At 41.2% G+C, this 16,472-nt stretch overlaps 3 protein-coding genes across 4 annotated transcripts; 2 read left to right on the plus strand and 1 right to left on the minus strand.

The window, feature by feature from the left end:
- Window positions 1-517: 517 nt before the first annotated feature.
- LOC101487217 (CCN family member 1) lies at window positions 518-3,376 on the minus strand. The gene is made up of 5 exons (XM_004542890.4): window positions 2,499-3,376; window positions 2,205-2,409; window positions 1,758-2,105; window positions 1,461-1,657; window positions 518-1,285 (listed from the first exon to the last, which is right to left on the minus strand). Exons 1-5 carry the CDS (start codon window positions 2,538-2,540, stop codon window positions 983-985), a joined length of 1,095 nt encoding a protein of 364 aa, XP_004542947.1. The 5' UTR covers window positions 2,541-3,376; the 3' UTR covers window positions 518-982.
- Window positions 3,377-7,044: 3,668 nt separating this feature from the next.
- bcl10 (BCL10 immune signaling adaptor) lies at window positions 7,045-9,574 on the plus strand. Its single transcript, XM_004542889.5, has 3 exons — window positions 7,045-7,537; window positions 7,940-8,228; window positions 8,358-9,574. The coding sequence occupies exons 1-3, from the start codon at window positions 7,487-7,489 to the stop codon at window positions 8,762-8,764; spliced, it is 747 nt and encodes a 248-aa protein (XP_004542946.1). The 5' UTR covers window positions 7,045-7,486; the 3' UTR covers window positions 8,765-9,574.
- A 262-nt stretch (window positions 9,575-9,836) lies between these two features.
- On the plus strand, window positions 9,837-16,472 carry mcoln3a (mucolipin TRP cation channel 3a). Of its 2 annotated transcripts, XM_076876516.1 has the most exons (14): window positions 9,837-9,943; window positions 10,345-10,576; window positions 10,670-10,837; window positions 10,938-11,091; window positions 11,322-11,403; window positions 11,479-11,575; window positions 11,683-11,782; window positions 13,250-13,362; window positions 14,252-14,401; window positions 14,563-14,664; window positions 14,768-14,890; window positions 15,004-15,210; window positions 15,332-15,473; window positions 15,779-16,472. In XM_076876516.1, exons 2-13 carry the CDS (start codon window positions 10,370-10,372, stop codon window positions 15,467-15,469), a joined length of 1,641 nt encoding a protein of 546 aa, XP_076732631.1. In that variant the 5' UTR covers window positions 9,837-9,943; window positions 10,345-10,369; the 3' UTR covers window positions 15,470-15,473; window positions 15,779-16,472. The 2 variants fall into 2 exon arrangements, with proteins under 2 accessions (XP_076732631.1, XP_004543071.1); XM_004543014.2 differs by having other exon boundaries at window positions 15,332-16,472.

Raw genomic sequence — 16,472 nt, forward strand, 5'->3', positions numbered from 1 at the left:
CATCACAAACAGCAGTCTTCAATGAGACCTTAACCAGGTGCATCTAGTGAATGCTGGACAGGACCAGCATCTCTCTAATCAGCAGCAGAGACAGAGTGATTGATTGCGACAGAGCCAAGTGATGGCACAGCAGAGCCCACCTTTGACAGAAATACTGAAGAGGACACAAGAGCAACAACAGCCACGGCCGTGCAATTCACAGTCTTATTTCAGTCACATTTGCCTTCTATTCTGCGTATCGTAAATCGCAGTGGAGGGTTTAGATTATCGGTGTAAGCCTATACCACTGCCAGAAAGCAAAAATCTGCAACTTGTGCCCAGCATCTGTGCAGCACCAGGCAAACTGCTGAGAAGTTTACATTACAGACATTCCCAAAACTATTCAGTGACATGTAGGTCCTCTCAGAAGTAGGTCAGCCAGATGCTAAAGAGACTGAAAATCGTTGCAGCAAAGACCCCCTGAGAATTTCCAGTTTTTCTCAAGACAAACTCTTAAGTAAGATAGTGGGGAACTGAATTGGTTTTCCTTGAATTTATTGGAGATTATAATCTGCTAACCATGAAATTAACAGTCTGTGTGTCCAGGCTTCAATCATATTTCTGTTTTGCATTGACAACCAATTACAGAGACCAGGACAGTAAACCAAAAGTACAGTTTTCCATGCTTAACATTAACTTTGCATTAAAATGAAAAAAAAGTATGAAACATAAATCCCTTTAAATAACACGAGTGCAGTGAATCAAAAGAAACAGCCACCGCGTGACGACACATTTAGCAGCTGCCATAACTTTCCACACTGCGATTTAACATGTTTTGTCATTAGAGGCTTAAATATTATTAAGTATGTACAAAGAATAAGCAGGAAAAACATTTTTTAAAATGCAGCATTCACCATTTAAAAGCAGCTTCACAAAGAAGCAAACCACAAGGCTCCAATAATATGAAGCAGAAGTCTTCTTGCGCTTAAATCAAGTCTTTCGGTTAAATTTTCAGTTTGTGGATGTCATCGAGAGGGCTGTAGAGCTCAGGTGTCTTTTTAGCGTTGTTGGAGCAGTTGAGATTACACTTGCACGATTCGATCGTCATCACCATCCTCCTGAAGGTCTCTCCGTTTTTGCACCGAAAATGGAGAGGCATTGTCCGGGTCCTGTGTGGCCTGCAGCATTGTCCGTCTGAGCAGGATCCACAGTACCTGCGCTGCAACTTTTTCAGGCTACGACAACCTGCGTATGACAGGTGAACTGGATGGCTTGCTTTTCCTCTGTGACTGCATTTTTGACCTTTCTGCAAGAGAGAATGTATCTAGGCTTTAGTCTTAACATGGATGGGTTCTCAGCCTCTAATGAAATAATCACTGTATATAAGATAAGATAAGATAACATTTTATTGTCATTGCACAGTCATACATAGTACAGTAGTACAATGAAATTGGAAATATGTTCATCAGCATATGGTGTACCTTCGAGGTCAACTGTTTGCAGGGACGGATTTCACAGATCCGAGTTTCTTTCACCAGTTTGCACTGTTTGTTGCGGTTGGTCAGCCTCGTGGACACACCAGAGCCGCAGGATTTGGAGCAGGGTGACCAGGCTGTGGTTTGAGGCATGCACTGGACTCCTCTGGCAAACATGTGGTCCACTGAATAACTCCTGAAAGCTGTGCAGATGTTTTTAAGCAGATATTTTTTAAGTTAAAGGTGGGTTAAAATAATGAAAGCAAGCAAGACTTAAATGCAATAAATATCAAGACTGCTCACCAGGCAGAGACTTTGATTCTCCCCACACAGAGGTGAACTCGTTCTTTTTGGAGAGGTCGTCTTCAGTGGTTTTGACTTTGCTGAACTTTCTTCTGTGCTTTTTTATCATAGCGCTCTGTGCCTCTGTTTCCTCAGGGCAGACTAGTTGTTCGCAGCACCCTCCCGGTACCTTGACCCGTCTTAGTTTGGCACAGCCCAACAAGGGCAGCGAGAATTCACGTGGGCAGAGGGAGACACATCCGACTGCACCGTCGATGCAAGTGCACTGGTGTTTGCAGTTAGGATGGAAGGTTTCCCCACTCTGATAAATCTTGCTGTTGTACTCACATGTTCTCCCGTTTAATTTGGCTGTTAAACAGAAGCAGGGAAAGGCTGATGTGATGAAAAGGGAAAAGGTGACAGTTGAAAAACAAAAAAGATCAGAAAAGGGAAATGAAGTCAGCGTACCTCGACAGACTCCCTTATCCGACCCTCCGAAGTTGCACTCCAGTCCCTTCGCAGCATCGCATGGCTGTGTCTTGCTGCAGTCTTCAAAGAGCTGCCGGGCACAAACCTTACAGCATCCACAGCTGTCCAGCACGAGGCTGACGCTGTCTGCACATGTTGGGACTTCAAGGGGACACTGGCAGTCCTTCGGGCACGAGGCTGACACCTGAGGTTAGACCAAACATCCCACCTTTGTAATCAACATTTCTTTCACCCACAGAATATAACAGCAGGCATAAGACACCTTTTCCTCACCAGCGTAAAGCAGAAGATCTCGACGACAAAGACCTTCCACATCTTCTCCAGCTGAAGCAATCTCTCCTGAGTGAAAAAGAAAAACCAGCCTCCTTAATATCACTCAGCAGACCTGGCAGCGGGATGATGGCTGTTTGTTCTCCCTCTTTGAGAGTCCCCATCCCCTTTTATCCACTTCAAGCAGATCTGACGTAGACTGAAGAGGTGTCCCGAAACTATGAGAGGAATGCTTCTCCACACGTCCTCCCATAAGCCAAGCAGAAGTTTCTCCCTCCCTCCTCTCACACTCGCTGTGCCAAGAACCACCCTGTGCAGCTTCCACTCTGCCAGGGCTTTCTCTCCGGTTTTACTGTGTAATGCTTTCTCATTTCCAAAGAAAGCAGATATTTTTGACCATTAAGATTCTCCAGAAATAAAAGCTTACATAACATGCAAAACAATGGCATGGATAATTCTTTGATTGCAGTGCTGGGAACTGATTTTATTCTGTTTTGTGACACAATGATTGCACTATTCAGTCTATATCACTGTTATGAAGGAGCTCTTTTGCGCCTAACCAAGACTTTACCAGCTGGTGCTGGACCATATATGTATGTATACCTGGCAGCTGAAATGCATGTGAACATGGCTCCTTAAGGGATTTGACACCGGGCCACTGCAAGTTCTGACATAAATATTGAAGGAAAGCCACATATTTCTATGACTGACTGAATTTCTCCCTGAGCTGAAGCTCTGTTTAGACTGTTGCACGTTGTCTGCGAATAATGTTTGTATTTTCCAGCCTTGCTAGTGTTACAGGTTAAATTTCCCTTCAGTCACCCTGTAAGGGCGTGTGGATGGAATTGAGTTTAACTTCAAGATTTCACAATGAGAGATGAGAGCCTCCTGGAAATGTTTGAAACTTGATAATCCTCTGTTTAGTCTAAATCAGAGCAGTCAGAATAAGATGCTAGACAAAAAAAAACAAACAAGAATAAAAAGAAAACCCAAGCAATGCCTGAAGCAAAATTCCTCTCAGGATGAGCAACAAAGGCATTTATAAGGGAGAGAATACCTTTCCTTTCATTATAACCTGTGAGAATAAGAGGCTGAGCAGAGCAGATTGGCACAGCCGCCGTCTTATCTAACTAAGGTTACAAAGGCCGGTCTGAGTCAGCGCCAGCTCCGGCAGATGAAGAGCGAACAAGCGGGAGCTTGGTGTGTTTACCGATGCCTGGAAATCGCTGACTGTTGTGGCTTGGTGTGGAAATTTCCTTCCAAAATTATAATATCAAGAATCTCCACAAACATGTTAGGTAAGAAGAACAGAGGCGGATGTGGAGGGCAAATTGCATGTCCTCTTCCCACAGTTCAGAAAATGAATGTGAAATAAAACAAGTGAGAAATTGAATCTTTCCTCTTTCTTAACATCCTAAAACACTGTTACCCCAACAGTTTGAAAGCCAGGGTGTCAAACACTAGGCCCAGGGGCCAAAATCGGCCTCACGGAGACTCCAGTCCAGCCCACTGGACAGCTTTAGATAAAAATGAAGGAAGGCATGAATCTTGGACTTTTAACTGTGTTTTCATAAGCTTCATTTTTGCATGTAAAGACTTCAGCCATGGTCATTCACGCTACACCAAAGTAACTGGTCTTTTCTAATGGGAAACTAAGCTTCTTTACACTAAGACCGGCCCATGTAAGATCAAAGATCTGCTCCTCGATGAGTTCAAATGAGTTTGACATCCCTGGCTTAAAGGAGTAGTCATCACTTTTTCGAGCAGATATCAGTGATGCTGAATATCTAATATGGCAGCAACTCAGTGCATATAGTAAGCAGAACGATAGTTTAGATATGACTGTTTCTGGAAGCCACTGAAAGTTTATATTTCAAAAAGAAATAATAAATAAAAAAGTGCCACGCTGTATTACAAGCTGAACTGATCACTGTAAGTGAAACCTCCGCCCTGCCTCAAATTTTCACATCATGTGCAAAAACAACAATCGATAAAATAAGACACTGACCCACGGGCATAAAATCAGTAGACTAAAAGTAGACAAATTATAAATAAGAAAATCGTATTAGAAAGTTCAATGAAAGATGATCAAATTCAAGGAACATCCTGGGCTTCTTACTACATTTTACAAGATCCAGAGAAGCTTATTCATGTCTTTATGTCTCGCAGGGCTGCCTAATGCGAGGCTCTTTTTATTGTCCTTACTAAAAAGACTGTTAGACGGCTCTGATTCTCAGCTCCCTGCCTTGACTTCCAGTAAGGTACAGATTTCAAACAAACAGCCCTAAATATATATCTGAGATGCTTAATGAATATGAACCCAGTGGGTCTCAAACCTGGTTACAAGAGCAGACAGATGTGAAACTAAAGAGGGCTTTATATACGCGTCTTGCAAAGACGCGTATATAAAGCGTGCATTTTCTCATATCTTGCAATTCACTTAATGAGAGCGACATGTAATTACTTCAAAGTTATTGTGTTAGAGAGACCTTTTATCCTCCCACAGATACTTGATACAAGCCATGGGTGGACGTGCATTGCACAGTACTCTGCAGCGCCCTGTTAAAATTACATATCCCTGATACTTAATGGGATACACTCGAATGAGTAAGGTGGGTGGGCAGGTTATAATAGGCTGTGTGAAAAAAAGCTATAAAAGAAGTAATTTTGCATGGTTCTTCGACTGAAAAGCACAAATACCTCCTCACTTACGCATATTGTAAAACCACAGTGGATGCAAGGTCACGGTGGTGTCTTGGCTGTTACGTGAGAGTGGGTTTTGTGCTGATATGAATGAAAGTCCCGTCGGTGACATCATTTCTATAAATGCCTTCTTTTCTTTTGTGTCTGGCTCTGCACGAAGGGCACTCTGGAGTCAGCACACTGGGTTCATTTGAAACGCACAGCTGGTCATTTCCAGGCTGCTGAGCTCTGCTGTCCAGCATGAATGAAGGGAATTGTGGAGAGGACAAGTGGGCACGCATTGTCTGTTTCTGTTAACGCTCATTCCACGTTTTTGTTTAACATCTGACATTCTCCTGCTGCGATGAAACAGCAGCCAGACAGCTGTGAGGGGCTTTAAATCATTATCGCTGCATGAGTCCTGCGATCTGATTTACAGTTCATATACATTTCTGCTTGCTGATGGTGGTTTCACACAGCACATACAGTACTACACTGCAGGGCATGACAAAACAAGCCTGATAACAATCTCCTCAGGGAGCGCCCGTCCTCTCTTTGTGCTATACTGCGATTAGGGGGAAGTGAAAATCTGCATGCGTTCAGCCATTCTGTGATAGACTTCATGTTTACCAGAGTGTCACATCACTTCTACTGCGCAGCAATTCCCTTTGTATATGTGAACTTTGACCCGGTGTTCTCTCTGAACTGCTGATGATTTTAATGCTATGACCCTTCAGCTTTATTTGTATATAAACTGTTCTGTGACCTAATCGATGATACAGGCTCTGCCTGCTGAAAATTTACATTGTGATCATCGCATTTCAAAGCTCAGTACTACACTTTAAAATGTGTCCAGCTGCATGACTGACAGTAACGGAAATATATTTACTCTAATTCTCCGAGTTACTGTGCAGATTTTCCAAACAAGACCAGCAAACCAACAGTTTACATAAAATCAGCTCCACCACAGCCAACTAACTTATTAAACCCTTAGTTGTTTGTGTAGTAGTAATAACCTTATTATTATAATTATTTTTGCAGATGCTGTTTCAGATAGTTTAGTTTGTGGTGCTGTTGAGCTTGTCTTTGTTGCATTCTGAGCTTTTTCCCAAGGCTCTGTTCATCCAGTTTCTACGGAGGAACTAACACTATTTAACTTCTACGCTGTTTTTCACAAGGAAAATTTATCTGATGGCGACAGCTACTTTGCAGTGACTCCACATACAAAACATGCAAACAGATCGTAAAGCATAGACGTTTTTTGTGAAGCAACTGAAAAGCCCTGCATCACATTAAAAAAGCCTACGTTTCACCTCAGATTTGCGTCATTACAATAAATCAGCAACAAAAATTCAGAAAAAATTATAAATTGAAATTGAAATTAACTGAGAGTTGCTCTGTACTTAAGTTACTTTGTAGATTAGAGAAATATCTTGTGCAGTATAGCCACGCAGTACAGCAGGGATGCCAAACTCAGCTTAGTTAATTGCCCACAAAGAGTAAACTAGTAAAGTAAAAAGCTCATATCCCTCCTGCTTCTTTAAAACCCTGCCAGATTACAAGTGGTAACATTTCACATTATTTTATTTTCTTATTTAATAAGCAACCTTGAGATCACATAAGAAAAATAACTGCAAAACTATGTCTCAGTTTTTCCACATTCATCAGTATTATGGGAGCCTTTAAGAGGGCCACTTCTGTGCCCTGGACCACATGTTTGACACCACTGGCCTATAGTTTACTGGGTGTATTTAGGCAAGTGTAGCACTTACTTTTCTTTGAATGAATGCTGTCAGACTAAACTGTGGGGTATAGCAAAACCCGCCAAACGTGGTGTTTGTATGCGAGAAGGTCCAACAGCGCCACCTAATGGAGTTATCGAGAAGCGCGCGTGGCCATGGTCGGAAGTGCAGAAGCGCAAGAAGTCGCACATCAGAACTCAAAGCGAAGACAGTTGCTCAGTTTGGAGTTGTTCTGGTAAAACAGGAGAAATCTTGAGGTGAACGTGGACTTTTTTATTCACAGTTACCGGTTTAAACCAGCGCTGAGTGTGAAACCGACGTCTCTGCCGTGTGTTGACGTAGTTAAGCCTCGACACAATCAGGAAGTCCGGGGATTTTTTTTCCGTTGTTGAAACAAAAAAAGTTGAATGGATAGTCGACAGACCACCTTTTATCGATTAATAATAAGGTGTCAGCTTATTTAACTTCTATAATTTATTCGCTGTTGTGTTTTAATCCACCACTACGAGATTATTAAAATAATCTTCAGTCGTTACCACCTGGATTTTCACTTTGCGGGGGAGAGGGATGGATGCTCCTCACCTCACTGAAGATGAAATGGCAGAGATAAAGAAAGACGTGAGTATTATACTTCAGGCACGCTCTGGCTTCCTAACAGATGCCAGATCAATCTGATAAGGGGAGCCATGTGGAAACAGATTCACTGCTAAATATATATTTATGCTTTGCTTAGCGCTATAGGCCTATTAAAAGGAGGAAATGCCCCCACCACACCCTCTTTGTGCCCTCACAATTTCCACTTTCTGTAGGATTTAACAGCAGGACAATAAGATGGACGTTTAGGGCACATCTGGACACCCAGCTTACTTTGTATGTGCCACAGAGAGAGCAGATCCAGGCCTGCTGTAGTCTTTGATTTGGGGGAAGGGGGGTGAACCCTGGACTGTGTGTTTCCTGTTCATTGACACCTCACTTTGCTCTCTTTTCATCTGCCCTCCGTGACTTCCTGTGGCTCTCCAGGTGCTGACCAGATTGCGGCACTACCTCTGCGATAAAATCAGAGCAGATCGCCACCTGGACTACCTGCGCTCTCGCAGGATCCTGACACGAGATGATGCAGAAGAGATCAGCTGCAGGACTACGCAGACCAAGAGGATGGCCGTGCTGCTGGACATACTGGCTGAGAACCCCCGCGGCCTGGATGCCTTGATCGACTCGATTCGGGAGATGCGCTCGCAAAATTTTATCATCGCAAAAATCACAGACGAGGTGCAGAAGGCCAAAAATGAGAAGATCGAGTCCCTCAGAGGTTAATACGTCCATTTCTAAAATAGTTGTGTGTCTGTGTGTATGTGTGTAATGCAAAAAAGTGCTTAATGCGTTTGTTCTTTATGACTTACAACTGTTCCCCTTTTTTTCCCCCTCTTCTATTACTCAGCGGCAGGAGCTTCCAGTTCCTCATCTGACTCCACTTTCAGCACTCCAACCTCAACCAGCGACCTCCCATCAACATTTTCAAACAACTCCACCTTGCTCTTTCACCCGGACAGCGAGAAAAGCCCTTCCAACTCAGATGTGGGCACCTCACTCGATCTGCTGTCTTCGCAAAAAGCTGGAGACTCCTCCGTGGCTTGCGCCAGCATCGCCACGCCTTCCACGACATCATCCAGCCTCCCGAAGCCCGGAGACCCCGGGGCGCCTCCTCTGCCGGACGAGGTAATGGTCGAGTCCCCCTCCAGCATAGATGCTGGAGCGCCGGGGTGCACTAGCAGTGGAGGCGATCCAAACTTCCAGCCCCTCCGGTCGCGCTCCCTCACGCCAACTTCAACTAGGAGCATCTTTTAGGAGCATATCTCAATAAGACAGTTCTCAACCGGTTAAAAAGCCAACCACAACACTCACTCTCTCTTTTTCAGTGATATTCGTGCTTTCGATGAGGCAGTTGGTGAGAAATTGCTGCACATGGGCATATACTGTATACTACCACTATATTAGCTAACTTTTAGAATGAAAATGGGGGCATTTTCTCATCAGCTAGGCTAACTTTTAAAGATTGTTTTTTTGTTTTTCAAATGGTGCCAATTTGTTACCAAACCAAACCCTAGGGTATGGAGATTGCCTAGTTTAAAATGGAAAATATGACTAAAATGAGACAACGGTGCCATCAAAGAAGAAAGAGGAAATCTGCGCGTGCATCAGATGCATTTCTAACGCGGTTAGATTTCCAGCGTGATGTGTCAGGAGTGAAGAAAATGTGACTCACCCTCTCTAACCTCTCCTACTCCCCTTCTGTGACAGGAGGTGTGATTTTTCTGATGAGCTGTAAAGGCCGAATGCAGTTTCTATGTTGTATACACTTGAACGACTACTTGAGCATATATATATATATATATATATATATATATATATATATATATATATATATATATATATATATATATCCATGTGTGTGCGTATAAAGAGCCAGTCTTGGAGCAGAACTCCAGCTCGTGTTTTTCTGTTGTTTGTTTTCATGTGTGTGCATTAAGTCATCAAGAATTTGCTTCATGTTTTTGTCACTACAATAGTCTTGAATTAGTAAACATAGTTTCAGTGACATCCTATTTCTTTCTTTATTCACTGGTCATGTAATAATAAAACTAAAGGTTGTTCATATATGGACTGCGCTTGTGTTTCTTTTTTCCTTTTTTCATTGTGTGGTTGATTTCCTGTAGTGATTATGAAAAATCTAAATGTTAGAGTGCCGATAATTGTTAAAATAGGGCATCAACTGTCGAGGTCAAAATGAAGTTATTGACAGGCCTCCAACGTCTAAATGTGTCGTCAGCTTCTGGGTGTGCAGACGTACTTTTTTTTACTTCTGGAAAAAACTGGAAAAGCTACAAGTGGCGCAGAGGAATGACAGTCATTGTGGTGACGGCTGCAGTGGTGACTGTATCACCTGGTTTTTCATACACCGCTGAGAAGCCCTGAGTGTTAGACTGGGTGAACTTTGGGTCGCTGGTGCTCGGCGAACGCTAACAGGTATTTAATTTATTATCATAATTATGTGTAGAGTGAAGTTTAACAAATGTAGTTAGCATCTGATTTAAAAATATATATAATTATATAACAACATCCAATATAAGCAGCTAACTTTTATTTATTAAGCAAAAATATGTGTAGTAATTGTTTTCACACACCTCTCAAATCTGTACATTTCTCTGCTCCCTGTTGCAGGAAGCCCTATGAGCTAAAATGGGCCAGTGTGTGGTAACCACACTGTGGCTCAGTGTTGCATAATTAGTATGTATTGAAGTATAACAATTAAACTATAAAGAAGAGAATAGCAGCAGTGTACACAGGCTGGAGAACCAGTTAGATAAACATCAGGCTGACTGGAATGGCCAGATGCTTTCTTTATCTATTAAACATTTCTGATGCAGGTGTCACAAAGCTGCCTTCAGCCTAATGGAGGACTCCAAGCAGCTTTTGGCTGCCAGGTCAGAGGAGAGTCAGCGAAACGGCTGCTGCGGCTTAGATACAAAGACGGTGGAGGATTTCAGACGGAGGCTCAAATACTTCTTCATGAATCCCTGCGAGAAGTACAGAGCCAGGGGTCGAAAACCATGGAAACTGACGATACAAATAATAAAAATTGCAATCACTACTATCCAGGTAATCCTTTAGTTACGTGTGAATGTGTACAGAGGTCGGGAGCTACTTGTTTTTTACCTGTGAGACTTTCTTTCTCCCCCTGTTTCCAAACAGTTGGTGTCTTTTGGACTGAGTAATGAAATGATGGTGACTTTCAAGGATGAAAATTTGATGACATTCAGGAATCTGTTTCTCAAAGGATACAAGGATCACCGGCACGGAAGCCTTTCCCTTTATACCAAAAGAGATGTGAATGAGCACATTCACTACATTATCAACAGGGTACTGAAACCTTTGTTTAATCACGTGGCATCTTCTATTTAATTTTAATTTTACACTATTAAAAGATGTTTTCTGTTTTCTCTTTGTCTGTTTTTTTCAGTATACCAATCTCCAAAACCTGACTGTAGGTAATCTTGCATATGAGCTCATTAATGGCGACTACACTCCTCTGACTTTGTGTCAAGTGTTTTATAGAAACAGCACCATCGATCCTGAAAACGACACCTTTGATATTGATCCGCATATTGATAAAGGTACAAAAACATAACGTAGCTGCAACACTGTTTAAGTCAATGCTTAATATTCTGTGCAAGATATATTTATTGAAGCTGATTCATGGCAAGAATGGAAAATAATCACACTGTGCACTTGTGACGTGAAAAGAGGAAGCTTGTTCTACTCTTCACAGGGATTCATGCTTCATCGTTCCTCTGCTAAATAATACAAACTGAAATAACTTCTGAACACATTTTCTCCACCACAGATTGTATTTCCATACACCCTATGCAATCATTGAGCAACGACACTCTGGCAACGCATCCCAACTTCTCTTTGGATTTCAGAAGGTGGCTAAACTAAAAATATTGGTTTCATGTCCAATGATAAGAGTGTTGGCTGCTAATATATGTTTGTGTGTCCAGGCTGCTATCTGTGAACATCTACCTAACTCTGAAAACCATCAATCTGCAGACTGTGCGGCACCACGAGCTACCAGACTGTTATGACTTCCACATAGTGGTTGGTGACACTATCTGAAAAGTGCCAAAATCTCAAAGATATATTTTCTATAATATTTTAGAAGATTTTACAAGCTCAGTGATGAACCATCCTTTGTTTTTACACAGATCGTTTTTGACAATCGTGCACACAGCGGAAAGATAAAGGTTGATATTGAAAATGATGTTAGAATTTATGAATGCAGTGACTGGAACGTGGAAGGCACATGTGAGTAGAAATAGTACTGAGAGACACCAGGAAGCAAAATATTTGTTAGTGTTAGTCAAACGCCAGCAGGGGGCACAGTAACACTTTTCTGCTTTTCATAATACAGCTGTGTTCAGACTCATAGGCATGAATGTCATGGTCATTTTGTGCTTTTAATGATTTCTTTGAGGTCTTCTTTTTCCAGGGTCGAATGAGAATTGGATACAAAAGGGTTTTTTTGGTCAAAAGTATAATAAGTGGTGCAGAAAGTTTTACATCAGCATGTACTGAGAGGGTGTTGACCAAGAAAGAAGCTACTGTTCCCAAATCAACACCTTTAAGAAAACCCAAATGCATTCTGGAGAAAAGTTTCAGATGTTCAGACCAGATAGACTGACCTATTTGGCCACAGTGGTGAGGGGTAAGTTTAGAGGAATAAAGGTGAGACTTTCAAACCCAAGAACAGTGTACCAACTGTTTTTCCTGCCACTGGTACTGGTACATTGTACAAAATGGGTAGAATAATTATAATGATGGAGAAGCACATCCAAATTCTTCAACGTCACCTCAAATTGACAGGTAGATGGTTGAAACTTGGGCACAGTTAGGTGTTTCAAAAGGACAAACACATCAAACTGGTTTTGGAATGGATAATATAGATCAGCGGTCCCCAACCCCCGAGCCTCGGACCGGTACCGGTCCGTGAGTCGTTTGGTACCGGGCCACGAGAGTTGAGGCTCAGGTGTGAAATGTATGGTTTTCAGGGTTTTTATTGGTTTTCAGCGTTATTTTGTTATCGTTTTTATTGTTAACTCGATTTTCCTGGGTCTTTTCACGTGTGTTATGAATAAATCTTCTTTTTTTCGATACTGGTACTAGTTTTATTTTGTTATATTTATCCGGGACACCTTAAAGGCCGGTCCGTGAAAATATTGTCGGGCATAAACTGGTCCGTGGCACAAAAAAGGTTGGGGACCGCTGATATAGATGATAATTTCATTTCTCATTAGAAATTTTTGGACTATGCTTGAAAGCTGGGCTCATGTCATGAAACCAACCAATTCAAATGAACCCTACCAATTCTGCAAATATGCTCACATATCCAGCCAGAATTACACAAGAAGCTTGTTGATGGCTAACAGAAGCATTTATTTGAGGTGCAACTCACTGAAGGACATTTAAACAAATATTAGTGGGGGTGTGTGTACATGTTTGAGCTGCTATGTCTAACTTTGACCCTATGTGGATTTGAGAAAATCCAATGTAAATCCAATGTCGTACGCTGTACAATCGTTCCACCCTGGAAAACAAACAGTTCAATCAAATCACTAAAAACCCCAAATTACTATGACATCCATGCCCATATTGAGTGTTCGTAATCTTTTGATTGCAACTGTACCTGCATGATCCAAGAAATGACAAAGGTTATGTCTCAGTTTTATAGAGACAGAGCCCCAAAATATTAACACCTGACCTCAAATGTTCTAGCTGGGAAGAACGATTATCTCCTCTTGTCGTTTGATTCTGTGGTCTTCCTCGCCTGTTTCGCCTCTCTCATCCTCTGCATACGATCTGTCGTCCATGGCATCCAGCTCCAGTTTGTAAGTATCACCACAGAAATACTTTTAGCATCTGGCTCAGTTAAGACACTAAACAGCACCCGAGGCAGTCCATAATTATAGTTGATGAGGTCAATCAAGTAATGTTCTCTATACTTTTGGTGAGGGGCTTTACATACTGGTAACATGATGTAGTTTTTAAGAAGAGCACATATAATTTTGTGAAAAACTCTTGAGCCACCTTTCATTTCTTTATATTTTGCGGGGAAAATGGGACGTAGGTGCAGAGATTTATGGAAACATACAAACATGTTGGCATGACCACCTTTATTCTTCTGTCTATCAAGATGATTTGACACTACCACTTATTTTCAGTCCAGTCCTTCTGTAATTTGGCGTAACTCTTGATAGCCATGCTTCCACCTAAGACTGTTTCTGATGAGGCTAGATGCACTTTCAGATATTGTTCTTCAGCTCTAGATAGTGTTAGGCCTGCCACTTCTTTTCTTTTCCCGTTTCCTCAGATTTTTAGGGATACACTGCACACCATAAAGAGATATCCCAAATTATGGCATAATAGCTCTTTAGAAATCACCTTGTTATTGCAAAAATATATTTTATGCCCGTCAAACTGTGTTATCTTTGTCATTTTTTGTAAATTCAACTTATGAATTGGGAACAATTGATGTGTGACATGTTTTAACAGACTGCCAATGTGTGAAGATACAATTTAAAATTTATTCAAAGATGTTTGATATGTGTAGACCCAAAACCATAGTCAGGTGACTCAAGATTTTTGCACAGTATTGCTTTATAGTATTAGCTAATAGACTAAGCATGTTAAAATGTGCCTGTTACTACTGCCTGTAGTAACATCTCATTAGCTGACTTGTTTGACAGTCTGTTTGTTTGATAAATTTCTCATATGTAGGAGTTCAGCATATTTTTCAGTGCCTACTACAATAAAACTGTGTCCTGGTCAGACCGCATGGAGTTTGTGAATGGCTGGTACATCCTCATTATTGTCAGTGACATAATGACCATCACTGGATCAGTGCTGAAAATTGGGATACAAACAAAGGTTTTCTCTTTTTTTCTTTTAGAAATCAGTGAATATTTTCTAAATGGTCTGAAATCAGTATGTAAAAACACTTATACTTGGCCAATAAACACGATTCTGATTCTGATGTAAAGGGTTGCAGAATTATCAAATTTATCAGTAGTATTTTTTTTCTTTTGCAGTTCTTAACAAACTATGACGTCTGCAGTATCTTGCTGGGAACAGCCACGATGCTTGTCTGGGTTGGTGTGATTCGTTACCTGAGTTTCTTCAAGAAGTACAATGTAAGACTTTCCTAACAGTGCCTAATAAAAAATACTTTATACAAATAAAGAGCAAATGCATTTCCAGAGGGACTGGCATTTTTTCTTCTTGTTTTTGTTTTAGATCTTAATCTTAACCTTGAGGGCGGCTTTGCCCAACGTGTTTCGATTCTGCGTCTGTGCAGCCATAATCTACCTCGGGTACTGTTTCTGTGGCTGGATCGTCCTTGGACCTTACCACGACAAAGTATAAACACTTTAATTCATATTACAGTACAAACATTAGGGTGATCTGTTCCGACATGATTTCCAGAAACACGATGTCAGAATGTTAATCGTTATTTAAACATTGTTTTACAGTTCAGAACACTGGCTAAAGTGACAGAGTGCCTCTTCTCTCTCCTCAATGGTGATGATATGTTTTCCACCTTTCTGAGGATGAGAGACAAAACCTACATGGTGTGGCTCTTCAGCAGACTCTACCTCTATTCCTTCATCTCTATCTTCATCTACATGGTGCTCAGTCTGTTCATTGCTCTTATCACTGACACGTACGAAACCATCAAGGTCAGTCCGAGCCACCCTGATATTTGATATCTTGCGGGGATGTAATTTACTGTTGAATTTGAGCATATTTTATTTATTTATGTATTTATGTATTTATTCTTATAATGGTTCTTTTTTTCAGCATCATCAGAAAGACAAGGAGCCAGTGTCCCAGCTTCAGGCCTTCATTGCAGAGTGCATAGATCAGCCTGAGTCTGGACGATACCAGAATACTGACGAGTCGACCTGCTGCATGTTTTCAAGTGGTTGCTTTGGATAACAGGGTGTAGTATCATCTTTTTGCCAATTGTGAGCAACGGGTTGCCCTCATGTGACTGCAAAATGCCCCACAGGGTCCTGAGAGTCTGTATAGAGCCTTTGTTAACACTATTGGGTGATAGTGATGGAATATCTTCCAACTTAAACAGATGTACTTTTACTTGAGTTCTGACTTTTTTAGAACTAGTAAATTAGCAAAGTTCCTATGTTAAGGACATGCTGATATTATATGGCCACATTATAAACCAATGTAACATCAATATCAAGCATTGCCGTATAAATATGTCAAATAATATTCTCTTCTTGCCAGTGTTGCATTCAAACATGGAGGGCAGATGTCTCAGACATTAGTGGAGAAAAACACTAAGAAGAACTTCCTCCTGGCTACACAACAACGATGTAACTTGGCGATCTTTTATATACAAGCACTTAAGGAGAAAATTTAAACATATTTCTATTTTCATAATCATTTATCCAACTTGGAGTCTTCCTACCCTAGCTGACATTGGTTGAACAGTGGGGTTCACCCTGGACAGGTCGCTAGTCCATCACAGGGTCAACACAGAGAGAAAAACAATCATTCACACTCACATTAGCACATATGGCCAATTTAGAATCACCATTAGCCGAACAAGCACATCTTTGGACTGGGAGTAAACTGGAGCACTTGGAGGAAATCCACACAGGGAGAACATGCAAAGTCCAACAGAGGGTACAAACCCAGAACCTTCTCGCTGTGAGGAAACCATGCTAAAAGATGCAACTCTCAAATAAACTTCACAACTTAAATGCAAAGTAAAGTGAAAGTGAATTTCCTGAAACGTAATTGCTTTTCATCTCTTTATTTTGTGCTGAGCACAGTTTTTTTTTTGTCATCAATACAGAAGCATATCCTATGACCTGTATAAATTACTTTGTGTATTTTTGCTATACTTGTATTTTTTCTTTTGCACAAAATGTCAAATTGAGCACCTTATTTAGATAATAAAGTTTGAATTTCAGTA

Source organism: Maylandia zebra, linkage group LG18 (assembly GCF_041146795.1).
Source record: "Maylandia zebra isolate NMK-2024a linkage group LG18, Mzebra_GT3a, whole genome shotgun sequence".
NCBI classification, from domain to species: domain Eukaryota; kingdom Metazoa; phylum Chordata; class Actinopteri; order Cichliformes; family Cichlidae; genus Maylandia; species Maylandia zebra.

Excerpts from the sequence above, each read along its gene's own strand:
- LOC101487217 (XM_004542890.4), bottom strand. The coding sequence starts at position 2,540 with ATGTGGAAGGTCTTTGTCGTCGAGATCTTCTGCTTTACGCTG. Across the intron at positions 2,410-2,498 it reads AGATCTTCTGCTTTACGCTG|GTGTCAGCCTCGTGCCCGAA; the intron begins GTGAGGAAAAGG and ends GTCTAACCTCAG. Across the intron at positions 2,106-2,204 it reads GGATAAGGGAGTCTGTCGAG|CCAAATTAAACGGGAGAACA; the intron begins GTACGCTGACTT and ends TCTGTTTAACAG.
- bcl10 (XM_004542889.5), top strand. The coding sequence starts at position 7,487 with ATGGATGCTCCTCACCTCACTGAAGATGAAATGGCAGAGATAAAGAAA. Across the intron at positions 7,538-7,939 it reads TGGCAGAGATAAAGAAAGAC|GTGCTGACCAGATTGCGGCA; the intron begins GTGAGTATTATA and ends GTGGCTCTCCAG. Across the intron at positions 8,229-8,357 it reads GAAGATCGAGTCCCTCAGAG|CGGCAGGAGCTTCCAGTTCC; the intron begins GTTAATACGTCC and ends TCTATTACTCAG.
- mcoln3a (XM_004543014.2), top strand. The coding sequence starts at position 10,370 with ATGGAGGACTCCAAGCAGCTTTTGGCTGCCAGGTCAGAGGAGAGTCAG. Across the intron at positions 11,092-11,321 it reads TGATCCGCATATTGATAAAG|ATTGTATTTCCATACACCCT; the intron begins GTACAAAAACAT and ends TCTCCACCACAG. Across the intron at positions 14,891-15,003 it reads TTGGACCTTACCACGACAAA|TTCAGAACACTGGCTAAAGT; the intron begins GTATAAACACTT and ends ATTGTTTTACAG.